Consider the following 26,307-nt stretch of genomic DNA (forward strand, 5'->3'; position numbering starts at 1 on the left):
GGCAATTACTGTTTGAGAACACTCCATGACTGACACCATTCTGTGCAACTGGGTGCAGGCCATGAGCACAAGGCATAGGAGGCAGGATGGGAACAGCAATCAGACTTACTCTTCTCTCAGGGTGGAGCACTAGCCAGTCCTGCTAAGCTTAGGGACTCCAATGATAAGGGCATTTTGCAGTGACAAAGACCTTCAAGATGCCACATGCAATGCAAATGCCCAACTGCAGCAGGGCTCTAGGTTGAGAACGAACACACTAAACTCCACAATGGCAAAATCTGCATTTAATTTACAATGTAGTAAAGGTTACAGGTAAAAAGCTAAACAGAAAGTGTGAAAAGGCCTATTACACAAATGTACAAACTTCTGTACAAAGCCCATGGGTTTCATGCCATCCCCTCCTTCCTGGCCTGTAATAGCCACAGAGCTCTGAAATAATGAGAGCTTGTACAAACCCAAAGAGGAGAAGAGCTTCAAGACAACAAGCAGGAAAGTTCCCCTTCCCCAGGGAGATCTTGCAAAGAGTCACTTGTAAAATAAAGTCTGTTCAACTTTTACTTGCCCCAACTGGTCACATCCTAAAGAGTTGCCTTCATAACACAGACTGGCAGGAAAGAGAAAAATCCTACAGCCTAGGAAGAAGAAGAACTAAAAATCTAGGGAGGAAGTCTGCAAGTGGACTTTGGAGGATTTGGAATAGGAACTAAGGAGGAACACAAGCCATTTAGCATGACAACCTAGAACATTGTAACACACCATCATACCATGGAGAAATGACACCAGAAAAAGCTCCAGCATCTAGTAGTTTGAGCCAGATATGGTGGAGAGGGGGAGGGAACCAGCCAGACCATAAGGGACTTCAACCAATCCTGGTTAGGGTAGTTACTATCTCATTTTTAGACCACAAACATGATAGAATTTGTCATTCTACAGAAGCAAAAATTACACTGATTTTGGAACATCTGTCCAGAGCAGTTCAAGGGTGTATGGCCAGATCGGATACATTAAAGGGCACCATACCTCTAATGGCCACACTAGTTTGCCAGGTAATTCCTCACAATGCACTACTAATGACCTGCCAGGGATGTTACGTCAAATGTCAGTGCACATATTCTGGAGGAATTCCCAAAAATAATATGGTGACTAATTAGATGAACTGTTTTATCACACAATTTAAAGGCTCCTGAATAAGCCTAGGGCAAAGTATCGCTGCTTTCTCTGAAGCAAAATTTTGAATGAACTTAAAATTTCAGTTTTAGAAACTAAAGATTGGGAATACTCCTGCAAATCCTTGTCAAATTTCTCATTTTGTTCAACTGAAAGAAAACAGAGGTCAAACCAGAATGCTGTGTACCCAAGCTTGGAAAAGTGCTTCTGTTTAGATGAGGCAGGATTTTACATTCCACTGAGAAACTACCATCATTTCAGGAATCTGCTGCTTGTCTTTAACCCCTGCCCTCAGCTGTTAGCAGGGGAAAAGGACAACATACAGAAGACTGCACACAGTTTTATTCTTTAATCATTAAAACCCATGTAGTTTGCATGTGACCAACTCATGGCTGCTGGCTGGCTAGCTGCTCCTAATCACAGACCTGACACCTTGTATGATCACAAATCTTAAGGCGCTGTGTGTGTGTTTGTTTTTTCTTCAATAAAAGATATTTCATTTCAGCTGAAAGATTAAAAACCATATTTAAAAAACCCCAAGTATCCTTATCTGTGTCCTTTGTAACACCTCAAACATCAGAGCAGAGGGTTTTTAAGAAAAGAAGAGTTCACACTAACGATTTCTTTGCTGTTTGCCTTTTGTGTTTAACAGAGGGTGATGAGTAGAAATCGACTAGTCAGTTTCACTTTTATTTCTTGTCCATTTCACCTCCAGCTTCTCAAGAGCTACCCAGATGCTGCAGTGTTTTAGGTTGCAAGTACAAGGGAATGTTTACAGCCAAACTAAAAGCCTTTATGTGATTTTGTAACAGTAAAACAATAAAAGCCATTCCATGTATATTACATTTTGTAATGTTTTAAAGTTACACACAAAAGCCCGATTTAGTACTGAATTTAGGCCTGCGCCGGCACACTTACTCTTAAGGTAGGGCATACTGCCCTGAGCAGTCTAGCTGGAACAAGGTTACTCATAGTAGTAAGCACTACACCTAGTTGATGTGTTTGCAGGATCAGGCCATAAATTTGGGGGTTGAATTACTTGACAGTGTCCCTTTAACTTATGGAGAGTAATGGCTAAGGGAAAAGGCTGCTGGCCTTTGGATTCAAAAGGAGGTGGGAGATGTGTTTTTTACAGACATATAAAAATGTTTTGAAGACAGATCTTTGAGGGACATTTCACTCTTCCAATCTTGATATTACATGTGGTTAGGACACAAACTTTAAAAGACGATACTGCACGGGAACAGTTTCTCAAGTTCATCGCTCCCACCCCCAAACAAAGCCCATCTCAGATCAGTAGAGAAGGGGTGGGCTTCTTGCCTGGCCAGGCCTCCTTTGCATATTTCTTCTTCTTAGGTTCATTCACAGCTTCAGGATTAAAGACGGCTGGGTTGGGAGCAGGGTTCATGCTAACTGTCGATGGCACAACGGGAGTCAAGTCCACCTCTGGGGCAAGATTGGGGTAGGGCATTGGCAGGCCCCCAATGAGTGCTGTCCCATGAATACCATGCGATTGGGAACCTGCCTCATTGTGAGTGGGAGGCAGGCCACCATACAATCCTCCGCCGTAGGGGAAGTTCTGCATGCGCCGGGTTACAGACTCGTCCATGCTCAGCGAGCCTGGGTTTTCCATCCGTTTCTTCTGCAATTGGAAGGAAGAGGGAACTGTTTAGTGAACGGTTCACAGCATGGAGGACCAGAACAAGAAGCCACTTTAACTGGATCCCATCTAATTCTTTCACCTTCTCCTCACACACCACCAACAGTCACCATGCATACCACGCACAGCTTTGTCCTACATGAAGGCGTTACACAGACACAGACAGGTTATCCTCTTCCCCATCACCCCAGCTGGCTTTCCTTTGGGGCTGCCATTGAAGTCACTCCCAATGCTCTCACTGATGCAGAGTGCAGGACAGACTGAGGGCATGTCTACATGACAAACTTAGGTCAACTTAAGTTAAGTGAAGACGCAGTCACTGCACTAATTAATTACTGTGGTTTTTCATGTCCACCACTACCCTCCTTCTGTCGGTGGAGCACGTCCTCTCCAGGAGTGCTGGCACTGACTAAACAGGGGCAGCGAGGGGGGGCTGAGAGCACAGGCTCTCAGTTCTTGGTGAAGCTCCCCCCTGGGAGCCTAGAGGGCAGCCTGGCCTCAGAGCAGAGACTGCCTCCACCTGCCCTGGGGTGGGGTTCACCGCAGGGAACCTTCCAGCCTTTTTGTCAATTTCACAGCTCCAGCATCAACAAGAAATTGACAAGAATGACAGCCAACAGCGGAAGTAATACTGTGTCTACATCAGAGGTGGGCAAACTGTGGTCCGAGGGCCACATCTGGCCCGTGGGACCCTCCTGCCTGGCCCCTGAGCTCCCGGCCAGGGAGGCTAGACCCCGGCCCCTCCCCCACTCTTCCCCCGCCACCGCAGGCAGCGCGGCTTGTGCCCGCCCACCTCCCAGGCTTTCCAATAAGCCTGTCCTGCCGCTCTGAGCGGCCCGGTAAGGGCAGGAGGTCCCGTGGGGCAGTCAGGGGGCGGAGGCGGTCAGGAGACAGGGAGCGGTGGGGGGGCGTTGAATAGGGGGAGCAGTTAGGGACGGGGGTTCCAGGAGGGGGCAAGCAGGGAACAAGGAGCAGGGGGAGTTGGATAGGTCGGGGGTTCTGAGGGGGTCAGTCGGGGCAGGAAGGGGTTGATGGGGGAAAAGGCCAGGCTGTTTGGGGAGGCACAGCCTTCCTTACCTGGCCCTCTATACCCTTTCATAACCCCGACGTGGCCCTTGGGCCAAAAAAAGTTTGCCCACCCCGGGCTACATGGACACTATTGCCCTCACTACACTGATGCCTCTTGTGGAGGTGGAGTTAATATGTTGGTGTAGTAAGGCACCTACATCACCGGGAGCAAGGCTGTAGTGTCCACGCTGACATAGTTAGGTTGACAAACTGCCTTACGTTAACCTAACTCTGTAGCATAGACCAGTCCTGGGTGTTGAAAGCATCAGGTAGGGTTTAGTTTATGGAATAGACTAAGCTTCCCATCTTTGCCTCCTGAGCTTGCTTGCCCAACCTGCCTGTGTCCAAAAGGCATGGCTGAGTGGGTGTCTGAAGGGTATTTATTTACCTGGATACAAAACGACAAACAGGGCCATCTCTGGATTATGACTGGCAGATTTTATGTCTTGCTTTCGATCGCCCAGGTCTTTTTCCAGAACAGTTATAATTAATTTAGAACATAAGTGATCTTAGAGTAACTCAAAGTATTCCTTCCCATGCGCATTACTTTGTACTTGTCAATAGCAGATTTCATCTGCAATCACGTTGTTAGGCTATTCTGAAGTTCCTCAGTTTTCTTTAGTCCTGAGTATCCTACACAATGGTGCCATCTGCAGACTTGCCCACTTTTGTTCCCTGCCTTCCCACAGAAAAAGTGAATGTACCAAACCTCACCAGTCCTAATATGGGACCTTCTCTGACACCCACGTTAACCTTTTCTCGTGTAGAAAACAGACCATTGATTCCTACTTGGTGTTTTCTGCCCCTTAGCCAGCTTCTAAACCGCTGGCGGGCTGCGAGACAGTGTTTACATTGACCATCCGCAGGCACGGCCGCGCGCAGCTTGCTGCTTCTGGCCAATGGGAGCTGTGGGAAGCAGCGGCCAACATGTCCCTGTGGTCCATGCCACTTCCTGCAGCTCCCATTGGTCGGGAATGGAGAACTGTGGCCACTGGGAGCTATGGGCGGCCGTGCCTGAGAATGGTCAGTGTAAACACTGTCTTGCAGCCTGCCAGCTAATTACCCTGATGGGCCACAGGTTGCCCACCATTGCTCTAATCCATACAGTACTTTGTCTCTCACCCCATAACTTGTTAAAACCAAAAAACTACAGCCAATTGATTTTTAGAAAAGCATTTGGGGACATTTCTATTGATCTTCAATTTTGAAAATGCTGCCTAAATTATGAACCTGAACAGACCTGCCAGTTTCCCTTTAATCCATCTGAACACAAAAAGAAAACACTGACAATTCCCGCACCCTAATGCATAGTATTTAAGACAATAATTCACGCTATAGATTACAAATTACAGATGAAGAGTTTTGGTTAGATTTGGAAGTTAGTTTGTACCTTAACTGGGACCACTGCTGTCTGTACCATGTTTCTGAAACGCCCAACTGAAGGGTCCACGTCCTCTGTAAGCATGAGAAGGATTATGCTTTTAGTACAATGGCTACAAGAGAGGATGTACACTGCAGTGTGCCCACGGTATGCAAGCGCATCTCTGTATGGAAGTATCATATGCACCTTCCCTTCAGAAAGCTGCAGTTCAGAAGCTGTGTGCACACGGGAGAGAAATTAGGATCCTTCAAACTGCTGGGGCCATCTAGTGGCAGTGGGCTCCCAATCTATTTAGGCTGGGAAGAGCTGGAAGAACTGTTGATGCTTGGGGATGGGGATGTTGATATTCTGTAGGTTACAGTTGTTCCAATGGTTAATTTACCTTACCCACCTTCCTTCCAGACACTTTGTCAAACTTCCAGACAAACAAATTCAAATTGGAAATAAGGAACCTGAACAACTCATGTTGGCTGATGCGTGAAGTGGGATGTAAAAGGTTAAATGGTTTAAGCATTAGGCTTACCGTTAACCCCGTCCCCCCCCAGCCGCCCATGCAGATTAGCAGGGGAAATTTGAGCTGTGGATCCAAATTCAGGCCTGCCATCCCGGCAACTACAAGTGCTCAAAGCATCTAGGGCTAGATTTTCAGAAACACTCAGCTCTCATTTAGACACCGAAGTAGGAGAGCTCAGCACGTATGGTGTTGAGCTGTTGAAAGACCGGTGCAACCGTGAGTTCGGAGCCCTTGGAAGTCTGGCCTCTACTGCCTCAGGGGCTTCGCCTGGGTGCGCAGCAAGCGGCCTAGGAGCCGTAGGGGTTGAGGGACCTCATGTGCCTCTCGGAAGACAGCAACAGTACTGTTTAGCTGGCAGGTGCCTCGGAGGGCACATAACACCGACGTGGAGAAATGTGGGTGCTTCTCTGAAGGGCCAGTCCCCTTGGAGTTTCCAACTCAGATTTCTGTGTTTTCCAACTGACTGGCCGGCCGGCCACGGGCGGGATCTCCAAATATGGGATATTAGCACGCAGGCTCTCAGAGGGGTGGGGGCGAGGAGATGGAGGGGCAAGATACACATGCTCACCTGGATTAATGATCTCGTCATCGTCGCTGAACGTCACTCTGGAGTTCTTCCGTTTTCTCTTTGGTCTCTGAATATCCAAGTTCCCTTCCTCTATGGTGAGTGTGGAGATTCTCTTGTTGTGGGCTGTGTTAAACTCTGTCAGGTTCTAAGGACACAATCAGGGAGGAAATGGTCAGTGCAGCTATAACGCACAAAGCTGCCATCTAAGGGCTGAGAGTTAACAGCAGAGCACAGCACATGGCTTAGCCCCAACCTTAAACCTCAAGGAAAGAATGGGGCAGAAGTGCCAGCTGCACTGGTCTGTGTCCCTCCTGGCCTGCCCGCCACTAGCAGGTAATGGGGCTACAGCAGGCATGGCTTGTGAATGAGCAGCAGGGCTGGGGAACTGCCAGTGACCTGGTGTGGGTTTGGCTGGGGTGGTAGAACATGGGCTGTTATACAAGAGGTGCTGGAAAGAAGCATGAAAGCAAGCCTATCCTAATGGCATGAGATGGCTTGTGAGTGCCTGCCAGCAGCAGACACCCCTAAAACCATCTACAGCGCCAGGGAAATGAGCACCCCAAGCCGATGGAGGGGAGTGCTATCCAGTAAGAGGCACAATGCTTCATGGTGCTCACATCAAGCTCGGTCTCCTCCTCTGGCAGGCCCAGCAAGCCCTTGAGCTCCTCATCATCACCACCCATTTTCTCATCTCCTTTAACTGCGGACGGCAGTGTCTGCGGCTTCTCTCGTAGAGTGTATGCCCGCGTAGAGGCACCAAATGAAACCGTGGAGTCAATGGGAATCTGTTGGGGTTTGTGAGGTTCCAAACGAATATGACCCAAGAACGTGCCATGTGCTGAGGAGAATATCAGAATGAAAAAAAAAACCACCAAATGGTCATTGGGGAACTGGAACACTGCCATAAGGTCAAAACCCACACGTGGATGGCTGGATATATACATGTCACTGCAGTAACGTTATCACCCTAACATCCCATGCAGGGGTCAGCACTCCCCATATAACTAACAGAAATGACAAGCACACTTTGGTTTCAGGCTTCCTCTAGTATTTCTAGCCACCCCCTGCTTGTATCCATCTGCATGGAACAGGCTGGAGTTCCCTTGAGTACCAGATCCTGAGAAAGTGCCCTACACAATGGAGATGTAGTTTTTAACCAGAAGTAGTCAAAAAAAGATTATAGTTTTGAAGGGAAGGCCAAGTCCCTCTGGAACCTCACTGCCATGCCACCAATCTGATCCGCTCCAGAGCCTGGAAATGCCATCACCAATCGCTGAATGAGGGAGGGATACTTAGTGACACAAGGAATCCCTCTAGCCCCAGCTTGTGTCAACTTCAGAATGAGCGTTAGTTCATATCCCAGATGGCCATCATTTCCCCACATGGCAAAATGTGACTGGAAAGGAATATTGCTCTGGGGATGTTCAAGAGGGTCTGAGCATTGGGATGTAGTGCACTGGAAGTGTTACAAGGCGTCAGTCAATAAGAAGCTAACAAACTCAATCCTCATGCATCAAAATGTTCTTTCAAACATCTTCAAAATCCAAACAGTCGAACTATCAAATCACCCTACACCCGCTCCCTGGTTAAATGCCAAGTTACTTACTGCTGTTAAGGTCTATGAGAAAAACCCTCTTAAGATGTTTGTGATACACCAAGGCAGCATGGACCCGAGAGCAGGACTGGTGATCGATGGTAAAATCGCACAGATCAGGGTTTCTCCCAAATAGATAATATTTCTTCTCATCAATGATCAGTTTCTGAGATAGAATATTAAATAAATAGCAGTGTTACCTTATCAGATTTATACAAACTTCCAGATCTTCCTAAAAAGATGGACTCTACAACAGAGGTGGGCAAACTACAGCCCGCAGGACCGTCCTGCCCAGCCCCTGAGCTCCTGGCCAGGGAGGCTTGCCCCCGGCCCCTCCCCTGCAGCGCGCCATGTTGCCAGCGCTCTGGCCCGACACTCCTGCCAGGCAGCGTGGATGGTGTGGCTGGCACCAGCCGGGTGGCGAGCTCCTGCTGCTCTGAGCAGCATGGTAAGGGTGCGGGGAGGGTTGGGTAAGGGGCAGGGGGTCCCAGGAGCAGTCAGGGGACAGTTGGATAGGCGTGGGAGTCCTAGGGGGGCTGTCAGGGAGTGGGAGCAGTCAAAGAACAGAGAGCGGGGGGGGAGGAGTTGGATAGGGGATGGAGTCCTGGGAGGCAGTTGGGGTGGGGAATCCCAGGAGGGGGCAGTCAGGGGATAAGGAGCAGGGGGAGTTGGATGGGTCAGGGGTTCTGAGGGGGGCAGGAAGGGGGAGGGGGCCAGGCTGTTTGGGGAGGCACAGCCTTCCCTACCCAGCCTTCCCTACCCAGCCCTCCATACAGTTTTGCAATGCTGATGTGGCCCTCAGGCCAAAACGTTTGCCCACCTCTGCTCTAGAACATGAAGCAAACAGATCAAAACCCAACACAATCACACAAATCTTTAGCAAACTAGTAGAGAAAGGAAAGACTATGCACGACATAGGAAGCGACACATGGTCTCAGCATATTAAAACCTGTTGGATAACATTTCAATGTTGTCTTGACCCACTCAAAGGAAACTCTGCCTTATAGAATCAGAGCAACTGGAGATGGAAGAGACCAACTGGGTCCTATCCAGTCCACCTCCCTGAGGCCAGTGCAAAACACAGCTTTGGAAGGGATAAAACTTTTTATACCTCAGGGCTTAAACCAATCTATTAGGTATTAGGATGAGGCCGGGGGGAAGAGATTATGCCACATGTGCCTACCGTGGGGTTTCTCACACCTTCCTGTGACGTATATGGTACTGGGCACTGTCAGAGACAGACCTTGGGTCCAGTGCAGAATGGCAAGTCCTCTGTTCCTATGCACGATTGTACCTACATTGTGTTCTCCAGAGCTTTGTTTGGCCTAGTTGGTTTCTCCAGTGTGTTTTCACCCACAACCAAATCCACCTATCAGCCCATTTCTTCTGTTAGACATCTTAGCTTTTCCTTCTTACTCCAGCTCTCCATACTTATTGTATAAACAAAGTATTTTGTTTAAACTGGATTAAGGTTGGGCATGCATGACATTCCCTCTGTGTAAACCCTAAAAAAGCAAGGTACCAAGTTTGAGACACTATGCCCACCTCTGCCCTAATGGCATTAGACCAAACTACAGCCCGTGGGACCCTCCTGCCTGGCCCCTGAGCTCCTGGCCTGGGAGGCTCGCCCCCAACCCCTGCCCCGCTGCTCCCCCTCCCCCACAGCCTCAGCGCGCCATGCTGCTGGTGTAGTGTGTTAAACTGCTCTGCGTAGGAATGTGCTACGGCAGCAGTTACGGAGAGCAATTTACTCCACTACACCGGCACAACGCTCTGGGTGGTGCGGCTGTAGCGCCGCCAGCCAGCGGTGCTCTGTGCTGCATGGTAAGGGGGCAGAGAGCGGGGGGGTTGGATAGAGGGCAGGGGAGTTTGGGGTGGTGGTCGGGGGTTGAATGGGGGCAGACAGGGGTCCTGCCCTCTCCCCCTCCCTCCCCCCCCCATCAGGGAACAGGGGGAGTTGGATGGGGCAGGAGTCCCAGGAGGGTGGGGGGTGGATAGGGGGCAGGGGCAGCCTGACACAGCCTCCCCTAACCAGCCCTCTATACTATTTCCAAAACCCGATGTAGCCCTCAGGCCTAAACGTTTGCTCGCGCCTGCAACAGAGTGTATTTCCATTGACAAGCGACATACCCCCGAAAGGAACTTCCTTCTGCCTGCAGATAGTAAGGAAACACTAGCCGCCACCACATTAACCTTCCTCATGGCATAACAAATTAGAACTTAATTAAAACTGCAGCAACATCAGCTGATATTTAGGGTTGACACATGCATTGGTTAGGTGTGTGCTGTGCCTTATGGGGGAAGTAATTTAGATGATTAAGGGTCTGGATGGATTAAGATTTAAACTACAGTGACTCAAAAAGTCCCCATGCCCTTCTAAGTCATGGAACTTAGAAACCTCCAACTCAAACACTGGAAGACCAGGAAATGCTCACTTAAGGTGCTGCTGCACACCATACAACTCTGCCTCTGTGTGGACACATATAGGAACATCACAGCACCCTGGCCAACAAAAGCTTACATTTTCCGTGTGCCCATAGCACCAAGCTAGGGTTCCTATTCATGCAGTCTGATGGAATGGGCAGTGGGCTGCATGGCAACATCACAGTTAATACGAATTCATAATTATTTTAAAAAATGTTTTTAATTTAAATTAAATAAAATTAAGCAGTACTTTTGTTGCAAAGTCTAAAATAACCTGGTCAAACTAAATCGGTGGAAGTCACTGTCCAAGCACCTGGAACCAGAATTTGCTGAAGTGTTGAACAAGTTTTTGATGGCAGTAGCCTCTTCTGTAGGTTCAAAGATATTTTCTTCAGTTGAGTTTATTCAACTAGTTCAGTTCAATGATAAGTTCATTCAAAGTTGAGAAACCAATTGGGAGTTGAAAAAGCAGGAAAGCTTGGTTTCCCCTTCCAATCTATGAATAAAAACTAGGTTTAAGAGGATGAGATCTACTAATTCTAAAGTAATGAAGGACATGGAGTATTGTAAGCAAGACACGAGAAGTAATTCTTCTGCTCTGCACTGATTAGGCCTCAACTGGAGTATTGTGTCCAGTTCCGAGTGCCATATTTCAGGAAAGATGTGGACAAATTGGAGAAAGTCCAGAGAAGAGCAACAAAAATGATTAAAGGTCTAGAAAACATGACCTATGAGGGAAGATTGAAAAAATTGGGTTTAGTCTGGAGAAGAGAAGACTGAGAGGGGACAACAGTTTTCAAGTACATAAAAGTTTGTTACAAGGAGGGAGAAAAATTGTTCTTAACCTCTGAAGATAGGACAAGAAGCAATGGGCTTAAATTGCAGCAAGGGCGGTTTAGGTTGGACATTAGGAAAAACGTCCTAACTGTCAGGGCGGTTAAGCACTGGAATAAATTGCCTATGGACTTTGTGGAACCTCCATCATTGGGGATTTTTAAGGACAGCTTGGACAAAAACCTGTCAGGAATGGTCTAAATAACATTTAGTCCTGCCTTGAGTACAGGGGACAGGACTAGATGACCTCTCGTGGTCCCTTCCACTTCTAGGATTCTATGGTGACCAGAAACAATTAGTTCCATTCAATAACTACAGATAATACTTCCTTTGTTTAATAAATCAGTTTTATTTGCAAAGCATGTTTTGATAAATGTTCTGATAAGAAAAAAATTTATGTAACCAGCACATTTAAGGTAGTTTTACTGAGCTAATAAAAATACTTTAAAATGCTGTTTGTGTGCATTAATTGAATTTTCATCCAAATACAGCTTAATGCAAATTGCAAGTTAATAATTAATCTAGTAAAAAAAGTATCATTCACCATTTTCTAACAATATAAAATGTGAAAATTAAGAATCTGAATAAATTTAAATTAAGTTACATAATTTCTTAAATGAGCATGTACAGATATAATTTATCCTCCTGGTCAGCAAAAAGAACCACCAAATTTAGCGTAAAGGCTATATTTAGTAGCAAATCAACACATTTTAGTGGTTACCAACCAATGAGAATCATCCCTTCATTAGCAAAAATTAAAAAGTACAAAGGTAAAACACGATTCAAGTCAAGGTTTCCTGCTTGTTGATTTAAAGTCACTTTGACTTAATCTACCCTGAGCAGCACTGATGTGGGGAGATGTGCTGCCGATTGGTGGTGCTCACACTGATTTGCCTTTTCTCCTTACTGCCACCTGCACAACCACAATTAGAGATGCTAACAATACATTAAAGATCTCTTTTGATTGTTCTGCAATTTAGCCAAATATTCCCCACCTCCCAAAGAATGTTACAAGGAGTAATGTCCCAAAGAGGGGCTGCATTAAGGTTGTATTGTGTGTGAAGCAGCAGCTCAACTTGGGAGACCGTAACTGAGCAGTTCCTCGTTTCCAAGTGCTTGAGGCTGGGGTTCTGAAGTCCCATGTGGCCGAAGAGCACAGAGACCTAAAGGCCCTGTGCAGCAGCAGAATCTTCAAAGTGTCTTGGAAATGAATGCAGCTCTTCAAATCACTCAACTTAATCCCTCCAGCTCCTCATCATTTAAGTTGCTCTTCCTGCTCTTTTGTTTGTTAATCTTTCTCGTAATGTGGATGCCTAGAACGGATCTCAATATTCCATATGCAATCTTCTCAGGCCTATAGTTGGAGGGCCTGGGGAAGACAGACAACGTCTGTGACTAAGCACCAAGTCACATGGTGAGGGACAGAGCCAGGGACAGGCATCTTGACATCTATTCCTGTGCCTCATCAACAGATACAAAATTGCACTGGGCTCATTTTCTTTGCAAACTTGCCTAATTAGCTGTCCACTATCACCTTTAGTCTCTTTCAGCACTACTGATATTCCAGTTTTTATTCTGTTTCAGATTAAACTTCCCCCTTATGGATTAACTCACCTTTTCCAAACTGAACCTCGTTTTGTTTTCTGCTTTTGTTTTTAAGCGCTCTACCCCATTTGTATTACGTATTTCTCTGCTCGCATGGCATTTGCGGCTTCTCACAATTTAGCATTCACTAATGAATGTTTAGCAAATTTCATGTGTTTCTTTTCTTTTCTAGATCATTACCCAAAGACTACAAGACACAATAGCAGCCTTCAACTACCTGAAAGGGGGTTCCAAAGAGGATGGAGCTCGGCTGTTATCAGTGGTGGCAGATGACAGAACAAGAAGCAATGGTCTCAAGTTGCAGAGGGGGAGGTCTAGGTTGGATATTAGGAAACACTATTTCACTAGGAGGGTGGTGAAGCACTGGAATGGGATGCCTAAGGAGGTAATGGAATCTCCATCTTTAGAGGTTTTTAAGGTCTGGCTTGACAAAGCCTCGGTTGGGATGATTTAGTTGGTGTTGGTCCTGCTTTGAGCAAGGGATTGGACTAGATGACCTCCTGAGGTCTCTTCCAACCCTAATATTCTATGATAAGTCCTCTGCCAACTCTGCATGTTACCATTTATCATCATCCCTTACCATCAGGCCTGCAGCCAGTTTTCAATCTACACGATAGTGTTCATATCAGAGTCAATTTGAACAAATTTTCCTAGCATAATTTCACGAGACATCATCAAATGCTTTTGCCAAAACCCAGAACATATCACAACTTCTGCATTCTATTCACCCACCAATTGTGCCATTCTGGACCTGTTGATTGGTATATGTTCACATTGTTCATATATTCCCTTACCTGCTCTTTGTGAACAGCAATTTTTACAAGGTCTTCCCTTATTTCCAAGTTAACCAAAACATAAAAGTTTGGACAAGACAGTTTTAGAAGAAAATGGCTCTCAGCCACCTCTGAAGAATTATTTGGTGTTTTTCTCCTCCACCACATGCACTTCTAAGAAGAGCTCTTCCCATTCATATTAGCCTCTCTGGATAGTATCTTTTTGCTGCCCTTCTCTTTTTCCTGCAAGTCTTAATGGATTCTGGTTTGTTTGGTTACATCAGTGTTTCATAGAGGTTTTTCCTCAAGACCTCATTTTATCTGAGCATTTCTTTGCAAAGCCATATCGTCTGCTTCTTGTTCTTTTAATTCTGAGGTCAGCTGCACTTTAATCATGGCAGGTTTTAGGATTCCCCAAATTTTTCCACCCCAATGGATTTATTGCTTCTTCCAAAAGTGTCTTACTCACTAGATTCAGTTCCCCAGGTGGTTTTCCTGAATTCAATACCTTTGTGGAGCTGCATTCTGTGATCCCATTTCTTATTATGGAGAGTCAAGGAGCTGGTGCTTCCTTGTACTAAGTTTCCCTTTTATTCTCACATTCTCAACCAACTCCCTCTTACTGGGAGAGCAGAACCAGACATGGGTATTTAAATCCCTATGAGCACCGTATCCTGTGGCTTCAAGTACTGTGGAAAAATTCCTAGGTCAGTTCTTATTCTTACTTCTAGTCCGAAGGGGCTGGAGAAGAGTCGATGCAATTTCTCATTTACACCAGTACTAAGTGTAAAATGTTGCCATTCAGACTTGGCAGTATTTGACACTCACTTTGCATAGGTGTAATGACTTCACAAGGCAGTGGCAAATCAATAACAATGAACACTAATTTTACAGCCTTTATCTGACCATGATGAAGGCTTGGTCTACACTAGGAAGTTAGGTCGGTATAACTACGTTGCTCATGGGTAAGAAAATCCACCCCCCTGAGCAATGCAGTTAAACTAACTTAAGTCCCCTACCCCTGGTGTAGACTGCACTAGGTCAAGGGGACAATTCACCCGTCAACCTAGCTACTGCCTCTTGGGGAAGTGGATTACTTACACTGACAGGAAAACCCCTTGTGACAGACCCCAGGGTATACTCTGGACTATTGAACAGTGGTGTCCCCTTAACTCTATAGCCTAGGGTGCCTTTTATAGTGCTCTGCTCTCATTTCCAGGTTGTAGCTCCGCTCCTTTTTCTTCTCCTCAGCCTCTTTGGCTTTCAGCTCCATGGTTCTCATGCAGCTCTGTGGCTCGCCTGTGAGCCTCAGCTTCCAGTTGCCTCAGGGCTCCTTTATGGGCTTCTCCTAAAGCAGCAGCAGCTACTGCTGCTTCTCTCTGTCTCAGCTCTAATGCCTTCATTTTCAGTTTAATCTCTGCTTTAACCAATGCTTGCGTTCATTTGCTCTCCTTCAACTTGGCCATATCCATCTTTGTAGCTGCTGTACCTTTGCTCATTTTTTATGCTTTTCTGTTCCTATTTCCCTTTTCCGAAATAAGCAAACAGAAAACAAAACTGTAACCCTTCGACTGTTTTCAGCCACCACACTTGAATTTCACTTAAAATTGCTACACCAGTGCTTGAAGTGCAAACTTCACTCAGAACGACAAGCTGTGCATATACCCTGCTCCTCGCTGCACCACTGTGACATTCCCCAGGGTACGATCTGGACTGTTGAACAGCGGTGTCCCCTGAACTCTCTAGCCTGGGGTGCCTTTTACACTGCTTTACTGCCAGAGCAGCTACTCCTGGTCTGCTTGTGAAGCCTTCAGTATGTAAATTCACTCCCAGCTAAATACACAAGTACTCTGACCAGTCACTCATAAATTACATATAGGGCAACACCCGCCACTTCTTAGTCTCGGTCTTGTTCCCCGAGAAATGTGTGTCTTGTACTGTCCAGCACACTGCTGAACAATGCAAGCTCATAGAAAGTTCGTCATTTCAGCAAAGGAAAATGATAATGCATCAAACTTGTTATCCCAAATGGAGTTTCTCCACACACTTTAACAAACACACACTGGTTAAAATGAAACAAACTTATTAACTATAGAAAGATTTTAAGTGATAATGCATAAAAAGGTCAGTACTGGTTACAAAAGAAAAACAAACACGGAAGCTACTTCCTAACCTTTAACTATCGAATAGCATCTAAAGCAAGAGACTCTTTCACCACAAGTTGTCATAGTTCACAGTCTGGATTTTCTTTCAGCCAGGGACCACTCTGTCAGTTCAGAGTCAGGTGTCCGTTGATGTGATGAGCAGAGAGATAGGAGGAGAGGTGAGTTGGAGGTTTCTCTCTCTCATATACCAGCCTCCCCTCTGTGAGGATCCCCCTCACCCCATTGGGGTGCACATCCACCATGTGACTATGTGAGGGCTGAAATGTTCCTGAGATGCAATGTAAGTTTCATATTCACACCTTCCCCCTGCAGGAGAATGGTTGCTTAAGCAAGTGATAGGTATCAGTTAAGTCAAGGGGGCTGTCTGGGGGTGCCAGTGTGTCTTTGTCTCTGAAAAATGGTTTGTGAGTGTTACCCAGACTTAAAATATTTCACTAACAACCATACAGTAGAATATTAACTTCAGAGTTTTCTACTCATATTTCAATGGGATAATAATGTTCAGCAGATTAAGTTCTCAAATGATACCTCAAGGCAAATTTTGTACAAAGTATATCATAATCTTGTAAAAGTGGTGACCATAATAGCATAGACGGTCACACCCTTCCTGTTGGCGTAGGTAGAATCTTCACTGAAGCGCTACAGTGGTGCCACTGCAGTATTTTAAGTGTAGACAAGCTTAAAACTCATCTGTGCCTCTGAGTTATAACCCAGCGTGATCCTCTACATGCTGAGCTTAATACTTCATGGCTTGTTTTAATATTGCACTTCTCAGACCCAGCAATCACAAGTTGTATCTCAGATCTCTACATGAGAGCTGGGATACAGATAGCTCGGTTAGTATCAAGTGCTTAGTAAATCTGTAAAGATTCAAGTGTTCTATAACCTAGCCACTAACTACAGAAAAACATGCAGAGCTTTCTGACTAGTCTAAAGAGCTGAACCTTAAAAAGGACAGTTAACTTAAGGTCATGTGTTGGGAACAAACATTTCTTCACCTTTACCAACAATACTAGATTAGAAAAAGTGAACATTTTAGAAATCCACTTTGCCTGTCACTATCTTTGCTCTTTTTACAGCCCTATGAAGTTGACCAATGAAAATCAGTGAAGTCAATTGCATTTTCAGGTTCTTGATGTCACAACAGGTCCAGCCTTTACTCATGGTACAGCCAGATATTTTACATACCCATGAGTGTTGGAATATAGGCCCTGCAGGACAATTGAAAGATGAAGATTTTTCACCTTGAAGTTGCTGACTGTGATATATGGCTTATGGCAGAAGGGCAGGATACGTGATTACAAGACAAGAAAGAATCGGAGCAGGGATGCCAAGGCATCCGAGTAGCACTTCAGAAGAATCCCAATGAAGGAATCACTTAAGGTGTTAAATATCTGCTATTTGACTATGGTCGCGCTCTGCACTATACAACACATACAAGACATAATCCCTGTCCCAAGGATCTTACATTCTATACAGACAAACAATATACTGCAGACAATACTAGGTGATAAGAGATACATCAACAAAGTGCTTAAAATAAGCCTGAAGACTTACTAGGTTCTTTCACCATGCCACCCCCAAATTGGGTTGGTTATGTTGTACAGTAGAAAAAAATTGTGAATTATAACTGGACTGTGGCTTGGGAAGAATACAATTAAATAAGTTCCAGAACATGCATTGTTAAAAGGGAAGAGAGGGTATTTTTGGTACCATAACCAAAATATGGACCAGCAGATCAAATACAATCTCCTGTGAGTCAGGGGCAATTTTCCCTTGCTGGCCAAAGATCCTGCAACATCGTATACTGCAAACCAGTGAACAATGACCCCCAGCTCCTCTGGTTCTCTTCACCAGACCTCAGATTTTTAATGCTCCAATTTCTTGCTTAGCAGCATTATTTTGGCTCCCCCTACTTTGTAACCTTTGGCTCCCTGAATGGTTTTGTTCCCACTGCTGAACTCTAGGCAAGAGAGAAGCATTACTTTTATTGTAAAAATATTACAACGTAAACTATAGTAACAAACCCCGGCAATAAGGAGCTCAGAATCAGTCTAATACTACTTACTTTGCATTAAACATTTGGGCTCCCCAGGCATTAGTTGAATGAGCTTCTGCTTACAAAACCAGGCTCCTGGAGCACTTCTGACAAGGAGGACTGCCGGTCAGAATCCGAGACTAGCTCTACTAAAACCTTCAATAGCATATGTACTTTTAGGTGATAAGCAGACAACTCTGACCCAACACTTAAGTTTAGTAAAATAAGGCTTTGCACAAAGTAACAGTTTTGGAAATACTTGCATTTATTTTTTTAAATTGTAGATGAACATAGTGTTTTGTTTGGGATTTACCCACATTCTAGAAAGATGAATTCAGACTCACCAGATGCAAAGAAGTGCTGTTAGGATGATGAGAGGAAGGGAGAACCTCTCTTATGAGGGGAGACAAACAAGCCAAGTTCCTTTAAGTCTAGCAAAATGAAGGCTTAGACGGAATAAGGTTGCCTCTAAATACATTGGAGGGAAGGGGTAAACACAAGGGATGGAGAAGAGCTCTCGAAGCTAAAGGACAATTCTGGCACAAATGGGGATAAACTGGCCATGAATAAATTTAGGCTGGAAATTAGAAGACGGTTTCTAACCATCAAAGGAGTCAGGTTCTTGAACAGCCTTTCAATAGGAATAGTGGGGGCAAAACACCTAACCAGTTTTAAGATGGAGCGGGCAACGTTTATTTACATGGACTATATAAATGGCTACCTCTGAGAGCAAGAGACTAGACTTGCTGACCTGGAAGGTCCCTTCCAGTCCTATGTTCCTAAACCCAATCACCATGCCACCATGTCGCTGACAGATGCACAGCACAGCTTCCTGACTGGGACCCAGTGCATGTATACAAAGGGGACTTTGCACTTCATCAAAATCAGTTACAAACATTAAGGGTTGTGGTGAAAGGCTGGGGGCTGGATCACTGTTAATAAAAAAAAAGGAAAGTGCGTGTCGGGGAAGAAAGGGTCACTTTGGGGCGCACAAAGAGAGGGAAGGGTCACTTCGAGGTACAAATGGAGGGGGAAGACTGGGAAATGAAGCAATGGAATTCAATTCCCCATCAACAGATGGGTTAAATCCCATCTCCTTCTGCATGCATCTAAAACGCTTACTACATCTATTTTCATACCTCAATTAGTTTGTCTCCTTTGACTACATCCAGATGCAAGCCAGGGGGAGGTTTTCCTGCCCTGGAAAATAAGGAGAGAAATAAATATTGATGTCTAGTATTGTTAACATTGTACCATCTTTCTATCAATCCCAAACAAATCCAAACTGAAGCAGGTTTACTGTGAAAAATAATAGTCCCACAAGTGTCCTGTATGTGAGGTCCTAGATTTGTTTTGCTTACAGATAAAAATAGATCTCTCTACTTACCGAGTTATTCAGTTGCCACAGCACACTAAGGTTAGATGGGCTTGAAACACTCACCAGAAACCTGCTAGCCATCAAAGGAAACTAACCAACAAGAGAGATACAAAGATGAGCGGGGTAGTGTTGCCATTAACAACTTCCTTGGATAATGCCAGGTGAGAAACGCAGCCAGCTCCCAGCTTCTGGAACTGGAGAGGGGCTGGGGTTCCTAACAAAGGCTGTCCCTGCACCCTGCTTGGGGACTTCCATCTTTTGTATTAACTTCTAGCTAGTAGATATCTGAAATCTGAAGCCCCCTGCCTATCCCTTCAGCTGCTAGAAGCAAGACAGTGGTTTCCCCATCCCTGCATTTTAAAAACCTCCTGATTGTTGGGGAAACAGTGAGGGCACATCTCTAGTACTTGTCCATCTCTGGTACTCTACTCCTCCTCCACTAGGAATATCTCCATTGCTTGCCTCTGGTGCTGTTCAGACATTCTACACACCTCCATGATTCTCAGCTACATGCTGCCCACCAATTTCTGAATAGCTGGAGTGTAAGAGACCAGAGTCTCTGCTGTTGTTGGGAAGCTCTGTACAAGAGCAGTGACACTGGAGCATTGCCTGTAGACTTGGGAAAGAAATTTGTAATTGGAGCTCTCCTCATGGATTACCTGCAGAGGTCAATGTTTTGGGGATGTGCTTCAGAACCCTCTGGAAAACAGTGTGTTGGGGGCTGTGCATGTGCCTTTCCAGATCTAAAACATTTGAAAGAAGGACACAAGAAATCACAGCCCTTATCCCTCATTTCCTTTCCTCCAAAATTCAGCAGAAAATCTTTGTATCAAAGACCTCTGTTTGTATACAGTCTGATCAGCCACTACCTTAGCCTCCTAAAGACTCACTTCTGCTGTTATGCCTACAAAACACTGGCTGCTGCTCATAGCTAGGCAAATGAGAAGCTTTGATTGTCTTTTTCTACTCCTTCCTTCTCCTACTCTTTGCTCTTACTAATGTTACGCTTCCTGCCATTCCCCATCCTCTTTCTACCTGTAAGGGGGAAAACAAACAAACAAACAAACAAAAAACAACCCCCCACTTACACACAAAAACACATAGCTAACAAAATGGTGCCAATTCATTGCACGTTGTATTTCCCTCCTCTGCCCTTTGTACCTGAGGCTTTGTCCACACTCCACTTTCTTCATTAAAAATGATGTCGCTCAGGGATGTGAAAAAAAAAACAGACGTTTTAATGACAAAAAGCGCTGGTGTGGACAGCACTTTGTTGGCAGGAACTGCTCTCCCGTCGATGAAGTTACTGCCCCTTGTGGAGGGTGATTCTGTCACCAGGAGAGCTCTCTCCTGGCAACAAAGAGCGGCTACACTGCTTACTTTACAACGGCGCAGCTGCAATGGCACAGCCACGCCGTTGTAAGGTGTGCAGTGTAGACTTAGCCTTAGATTCTAAGCCCTTCCGTACAGGAACCTTTTCCTACCTATGTTTGTATAACGCCCAGCACAATGAGACCCTATTCCTGGCTGGGGCCTTCTGGCACCACCAGAATAAAGGCGTTTACCGTTAACAAGAACATGTGGAAACCTTACAATTCTAGTAGAATCTGACACTCACTGGAAAAGACTAGATCAGAACTCAGTATCTCAATCGAGGCTGCCAAGTTCAGGTTCCTAAGGAGACAAGGTGGGTGATGTAATATCTTTTATTGGACTAACTTCTGCTGGTGAGAGAGACAAGCTTTTGAGCCCCAAATGCTCTTCTTGAGGTCTGGGAAAGCCCCAGTGTCACAGCTAAATGCAAGGTGGAAAGAGGGGGTTAGTGGGTTATGAAATTAAACTAAATTAATAACTGGTAGACACTAAAAATCATGGTCTGAACAGAGACACTGGATTTATGGTTTCTTTCAACAATCTAACCCACTACCCCCTTTTTGTTTTAAAGATTGCAGAGGTGTTAATGGGCCACTCTACCTTGAATGGTCCCTCGCAATATGGTTAGTATAAGTAGCACAATCTGTTCCACCTTGCATTTAGCTGTGACTCTGAGTACCTTTCCCAGACTTAAAGAAGAGCTCAGTGTGGCTCAAAAGCTTGTCTGTCTCACAAACAGAAGCTGGTCCAATTAACACTGCATGTTCAGGTTCTGTCAATCTCGATAGGGAATTCAGCCTGTTTCTGGTAAGACACGAGATCTGGAAGAGGTGGAATAGAACCAGAGACTTCAGTTAAGCCCAGAATCTGAGTACCCGCAACAGATGTGCCCTAGTTCAAACTACCAAGACCACGTGCTCTTTGCTGTCACACCTTCCTGACGACACTTGAGATCAGAGGTACGAAAAAGAAAAAACAAGGAAATTCCCGGCTGCAATCTACTAAGGTACATCTGTGGGCAAGTCTACGTTACAAAATTAAGTCGACTTAAGTTAGTTCATGTACAGCCACTGCAGTGATTAAACCGGTTTGCATGTCCGCACAAAGCTCCTTCTGTTGGCGGGGTATGTCACCATCAGGAGTGCTTGCACTGATTTAACTGTGAGTGTGGGAAACTGCCAGCCCAAGCCCCACGGTAGTGGGGCTCTCGCCGTCAACCACCTGGGGCTCACAGCCAGAACAGTCTGATGTAAGCAACGCCGGGTCTACACTGACATTGTGTTGACCTAACTACATCGATCTAAGCACTACACCTCTCGTGCAGGTGGGGTCATTAAGTCGGTGTAGCGGGTGACTTACATCAGCAGGAGCAACGTTGTAGTGTAGACACTTAGAGTTAGATCGACATAAAGCAGCTTACATCGATGTAACTCTGTAGTGTAGGCCAAGTCTGTCAGGCCATTTCTCATTTTTGCCTTTAGCAAAGAAGTCTAGCTGGAGCATGCCACCTCTTTGAATGATCATGATCTTTCAGAGACCATTTATGAAGTGAGCTGTGGCTCACGAAAGCTTATGCTCAAATAAATTGGTTAGTCTCTAAGGTGCCACAAGTACTCCTTTTCTTTTTGCGAATACAGACTAACACAGCTGTTACTCTGAAACCTGTCATATTTAAAAAAAGTATTTTTAAAATGTGTTAGCTGTTAAAGATGTGGGCTGGACAAGTTTTATTTTAATGTGTTAACTTCAAATCAGGCCACTTATTTGGGTCTCTAAATGTAGATTTAGGAGCCTAAATTTAGCCACCCCTTTCATAAAATTTTGGCCTACATTACTATATAGATCCCAGTGCCTAGCTTGTAGGGTATGGTGGAATTTCCTGAACTCTGAAGGCATTCATCCTCTCCAGATAACACTGTGACATCTCCACCAGTGAAAGCTTGACCTTGGCTCAAAGATACTTGTGAAGTGCAATTTATATCTTTAAATGTTCCAGTTTACACCAAATTTCCTAGCAGTGCCTTGAGGCCCCAACTACTTGCTTCTCCAGACTTGCTTGCTGAAACCAACTATTCCCTTGCCAACTGCCTTTTGATGAACCAAAGTTTCAAATTTTGTATCACATACACATTATATTTCATACACAGATAACTGAGGTTCACCCTGCAGGATAAACACAACTCAGGGGTTACCTGAAACTTTTGGACAGTGAAGGATTCAAATAACCAGGAGTTCAGGAACACTGTACAGCTGAAGGCTGCTCCTGCAAATCCTCTCAAGCCAAGGGAGGCATAACTGGAGGACAGTTTGCCATGTTTCCTCTGTATACATATGATTTACATACCCAGCTTTTATAAACCCACCTTTGTGCTTATGTCAAGACCTTGTGGTCCATGTTTCAGTCCAGAAGAAATTAAAACTAAGTTTATAACCAAGAATTTATAAACAAACAGGTGCCAGCATAGTTTATAACAAAGCTTTTAAACAAAGCATGAAATTCTAAATCTTTACTGCAGACTGGTACTTCAAGATCAGAAGAAATAAAAAAAAGTCCACCTGCAAGCAGGACTCCTCCCCACAACTGGTTAAAGCACAAACACCAATGGTGGAGTGTACCTGACACTCTGTATTACAAAGACTCCATTCTGAGGTACTTATAACATGGCCAAACTTTAAACACTGGGGCTGAAATTTTACATTCTGGGTGCCTGCCACATGCTGAATTTTTTTTGAAAGCGTTAGTAAAAAGCTGTTTTCAAGAGAAAAGTTAGGCAAACCAACATTTTCCTGGTGCTAAGATATTATTTCAGTGATTTAACTGAAGTTTTATTGCCTGCATGCTTTGGAGGAGGAACTTGAAATGTGGCAAGGACATTGCTCGTGTGTCAGAGATGCAGCTTTTGCTGTTCTAGTGTAAATCTAGCAAATTTGGATGAGTTAAAAGCCTCTGAAAAATTGCAGTTCGCACATGCTTCTGGAGAGGTTTGTTAAAAGACAGCAGCATTCTTCTCTGAAGATTCTGTCTGCACCAAGTATGCTCCATCCCCACACAGTTTCTGTGTGGTGTGGTAACTGGACTGAGCATGCTCAATACCAGAACTAAGGAAGGCGTTTCCTACAATTGCTTCTCCCACCCACTGCAGGCTTCTAAGACCAGATTTCACAGTCCGTAATGCGTTTTTCATGACCATGAATTTGGTAGGGCCCTACACATGATAGATGGTGCTCAGGAAATGAGTCAGGGTTCTGCAGTGAATGTGTGTGGCCTGTAGGACCCCTACCTTGTTTATTGCAAATGGGAAGGTGTGTCGCAAAAGAGGTACGGGATTGAAGGAAGAGAAAGGATGGTCTCCTGGTTAAGACAGTTGAATGACATCCTGGAGAACTGGATTCTACACTTGCCTGCGCCACAGAGTCCCTACGTGACGCTTGGCAAGTCACTTAAACAAAACTTTTCACAAGTGATCACTAATTGGGTTTTTCATTTTCTGGGTGCTGACTTGAGACATTTGGGGCCAGATTTGCAGAAGCGCTGAGCGTTCACGACTGCAAGTGAAGTCAATGATCGCTCTCTGCTTTGAGCATATGACGTGCTATAAATATGCTAAGTACACTGAAACATCAGGCCCAAACCATCTGAATTTAGGCATCCATGATTAGCTGATACTTAACAATTTTGGCCTTAATCTCCCTGTACTACACCCCTATTTTATAGGTGGAAAACTAACACCATCTTGCCTCACAGGAGCGCTCCTTAATGGTTGTGAATCTCTCAGATACTATGACAATGAGAACGCTAGAAGAACCCATAAGTAAATTAGTAGTTTTGTATTAAGTGCAAGGTTTACATGGTGTGCAGTAAATAAAGCATGGGATGATACAAAGGGATGAGAAGGATAAAAAGCAATATTGAACAGACACACATTCGGTGAGCACTATCCACTGAATACAGCTGGCGTCTTGTGGAAGAAATAATAGGTGATCATGCCAGCAGAGACTTGAACACATGCATACAAACAAGGGTCGGAATTAGGCTACAACTGGCATTTCCTGATTTTTGAGTGCTTGACTTTGGCACTTCAATGTTTTTACCATAATTTTCTCCTAGGCAATTTAAAGTTTTACTGAGCACAGAACTCGAATGTATTGAAGAGAACAGTCCTGCACTGTGCAAGGATGATGGTGTGGATGACCAAATAGGCCTTTGCTATCTTTACCTTCAAAAAGAACAAGACCAACCAAGTCCATAATGCTTTCACATTCTACCTGTGCATTCCCTCTGACAGTCTCCCCCTCAGCATAACGAAAAAAATCACGGCCACTTTCAAGTTAACAGGCGTCTCACACTGTGCATGCCAAGGCCTTTGCTTACTCTGTCCCAACTCCCTATTTTGCTAAGATCTTGGGGAAACACTTACCGAACAAACACATAACGCCACTTCTGAAACACGCCTGTTATTTCAATAGGAGTTCAATAGGAAACAGAACTCACGTCTGAAGCTGCGGTGAGAGACATTCGCCATCCGCACAGGTGCGGGCAGGTGAGCAGCGGCCCGCCGCTCCCGCAGTGCCCTGCTTCGCCGTGCACCCGCCCTACACACCCGTGGGGGGGGGGTATTAATGTTGCGGGTAAGGAAACTGAGGCACGGGGAAGGAAAGCGCTTTGTCCCAAGCCGCAGCAGGAGGCGGGGGCAGGGCCCGGGCAGAGCTCAGCAGCCCGGCCGCAGCTCGGAGCGACCGGACGGCAGCACACACCGAGGACAGACCCCGCACACCAAGGCTGGCACCTTGGCCAGCAGCCTGCTGAACGGGAGGCTCCGCCGCGCCGCGACCAAGCCCCCAGCCCCGGAGCACGGGGGCCGGGCCCGCCCCGCCGCCCGCGTCCCGCCCCGGGCCCCGCCGCGCTCACCAGCTCGGGCAGTCGAACAGCGAAAGACCGCCACAAGAATTCGCGTTCGCCGCCATCTTGGATATACCCCATTCAAGCGGGCCCGGGGCAGGCTGGGAATCAGGAGGACCGGCCTGGAGGCTATCCCGGCATACACCGCGCGCCGCTCTCGTCATAGTGACAGCGAGTGGCCGAGGGCGGAGTGTCCGGGGCGGGAGGGGGAAGGGCGGCGGAGTGTCTGGGCCCGGACTAGGGGCGGGAGGGGGCGGAGTGTCCGGGCCTGGGCTGGGGGGGGGCGGAGCGTCGCGGGAGGGGGCGGAGTGTCCGGGCCCGGGCTGGGGGGGGGGGGGGTGGAGTGGCGGGGGCGGGGTGTCGGGGCTCGGCCTGGGGGGGAGGGGCGGAGTGTCGGGGGAGGGAGCTGGGGGGGCGGAGTGTCCGGGCCCGGGGGGCGGAGTGTCGGGGGAGGGGGCTGGGGGGGCGGAGTGTCCGGGCCCGGGCTGGGGGGGGTGTCGGGGGAGGGGGGGGTGTCGGGGCTCGGCCTGGGGGGGAAGGGCGGAGTGTCGGGGCCCGGGCTGGGCCGTAACTGAAACACCCCCCTCATTAAAGCCAAAATGGAAATAGCTTAGAGACAAAAATAAATAATGACTGGCGCACTTGTTTCCTTTTTCTTCGGGGGTGGGGCCTGCTGTGTTTTAATTAAGGTTATTTAAATACAACTTCCTTTCACAAGCACTCTGCGGAAAGCCGGAGGACGCGGTTGCGGGCGAGTGTTAAAAGGGCACCAGGGCTGCGAGGTCCCAGTAACTCTCCGGAGAAAGGAGCTCGCCCGCTCGCTGTGGGTCCTCCAACGTGGATTAAAAAGGGGAGAGGAGTAGA

General features: G+C 46.2%; 1 protein-coding gene and 1 non-coding gene across 2 annotated transcripts; both read right to left on the reverse strand.

Annotated features, from left to right (window-relative positions):
• Positions 1–292: 292 nt before the first annotated feature.
• On the reverse strand, positions 293–25,603 carry PPP1R8 (protein phosphatase 1 regulatory subunit 8). The gene is made up of 7 exons (XM_074934700.1): positions 25,453–25,603; positions 18,931–18,991; positions 7,965–8,118; positions 6,976–7,196; positions 6,359–6,503; positions 5,286–5,350; positions 293–2,809 (listed from the first exon to the last, which is right to left on the reverse strand). Exons 1-7 carry the CDS (start codon positions 25,506–25,508, stop codon positions 2,456–2,458), a joined length of 1,056 nt encoding a protein of 351 aa, XP_074790801.1. The 5' UTR covers positions 25,509–25,603; the 3' UTR covers positions 293–2,455.
• LOC141974774 (small Cajal body-specific RNA 1) lies at positions 16,442–16,606 on the reverse strand. The gene has a single exon (XR_012635816.1).
• Positions 25,604–26,307: the final 704 nt, after the last annotated feature.

The sequence above is a fragment of the Natator depressus genome, chromosome 19 (genome assembly GCF_965152275.1).
Source record: "Natator depressus isolate rNatDep1 chromosome 19, rNatDep2.hap1, whole genome shotgun sequence".
Classification (NCBI taxonomy): Eukaryota; Metazoa; Chordata; order Testudines; family Cheloniidae; genus Natator; species Natator depressus.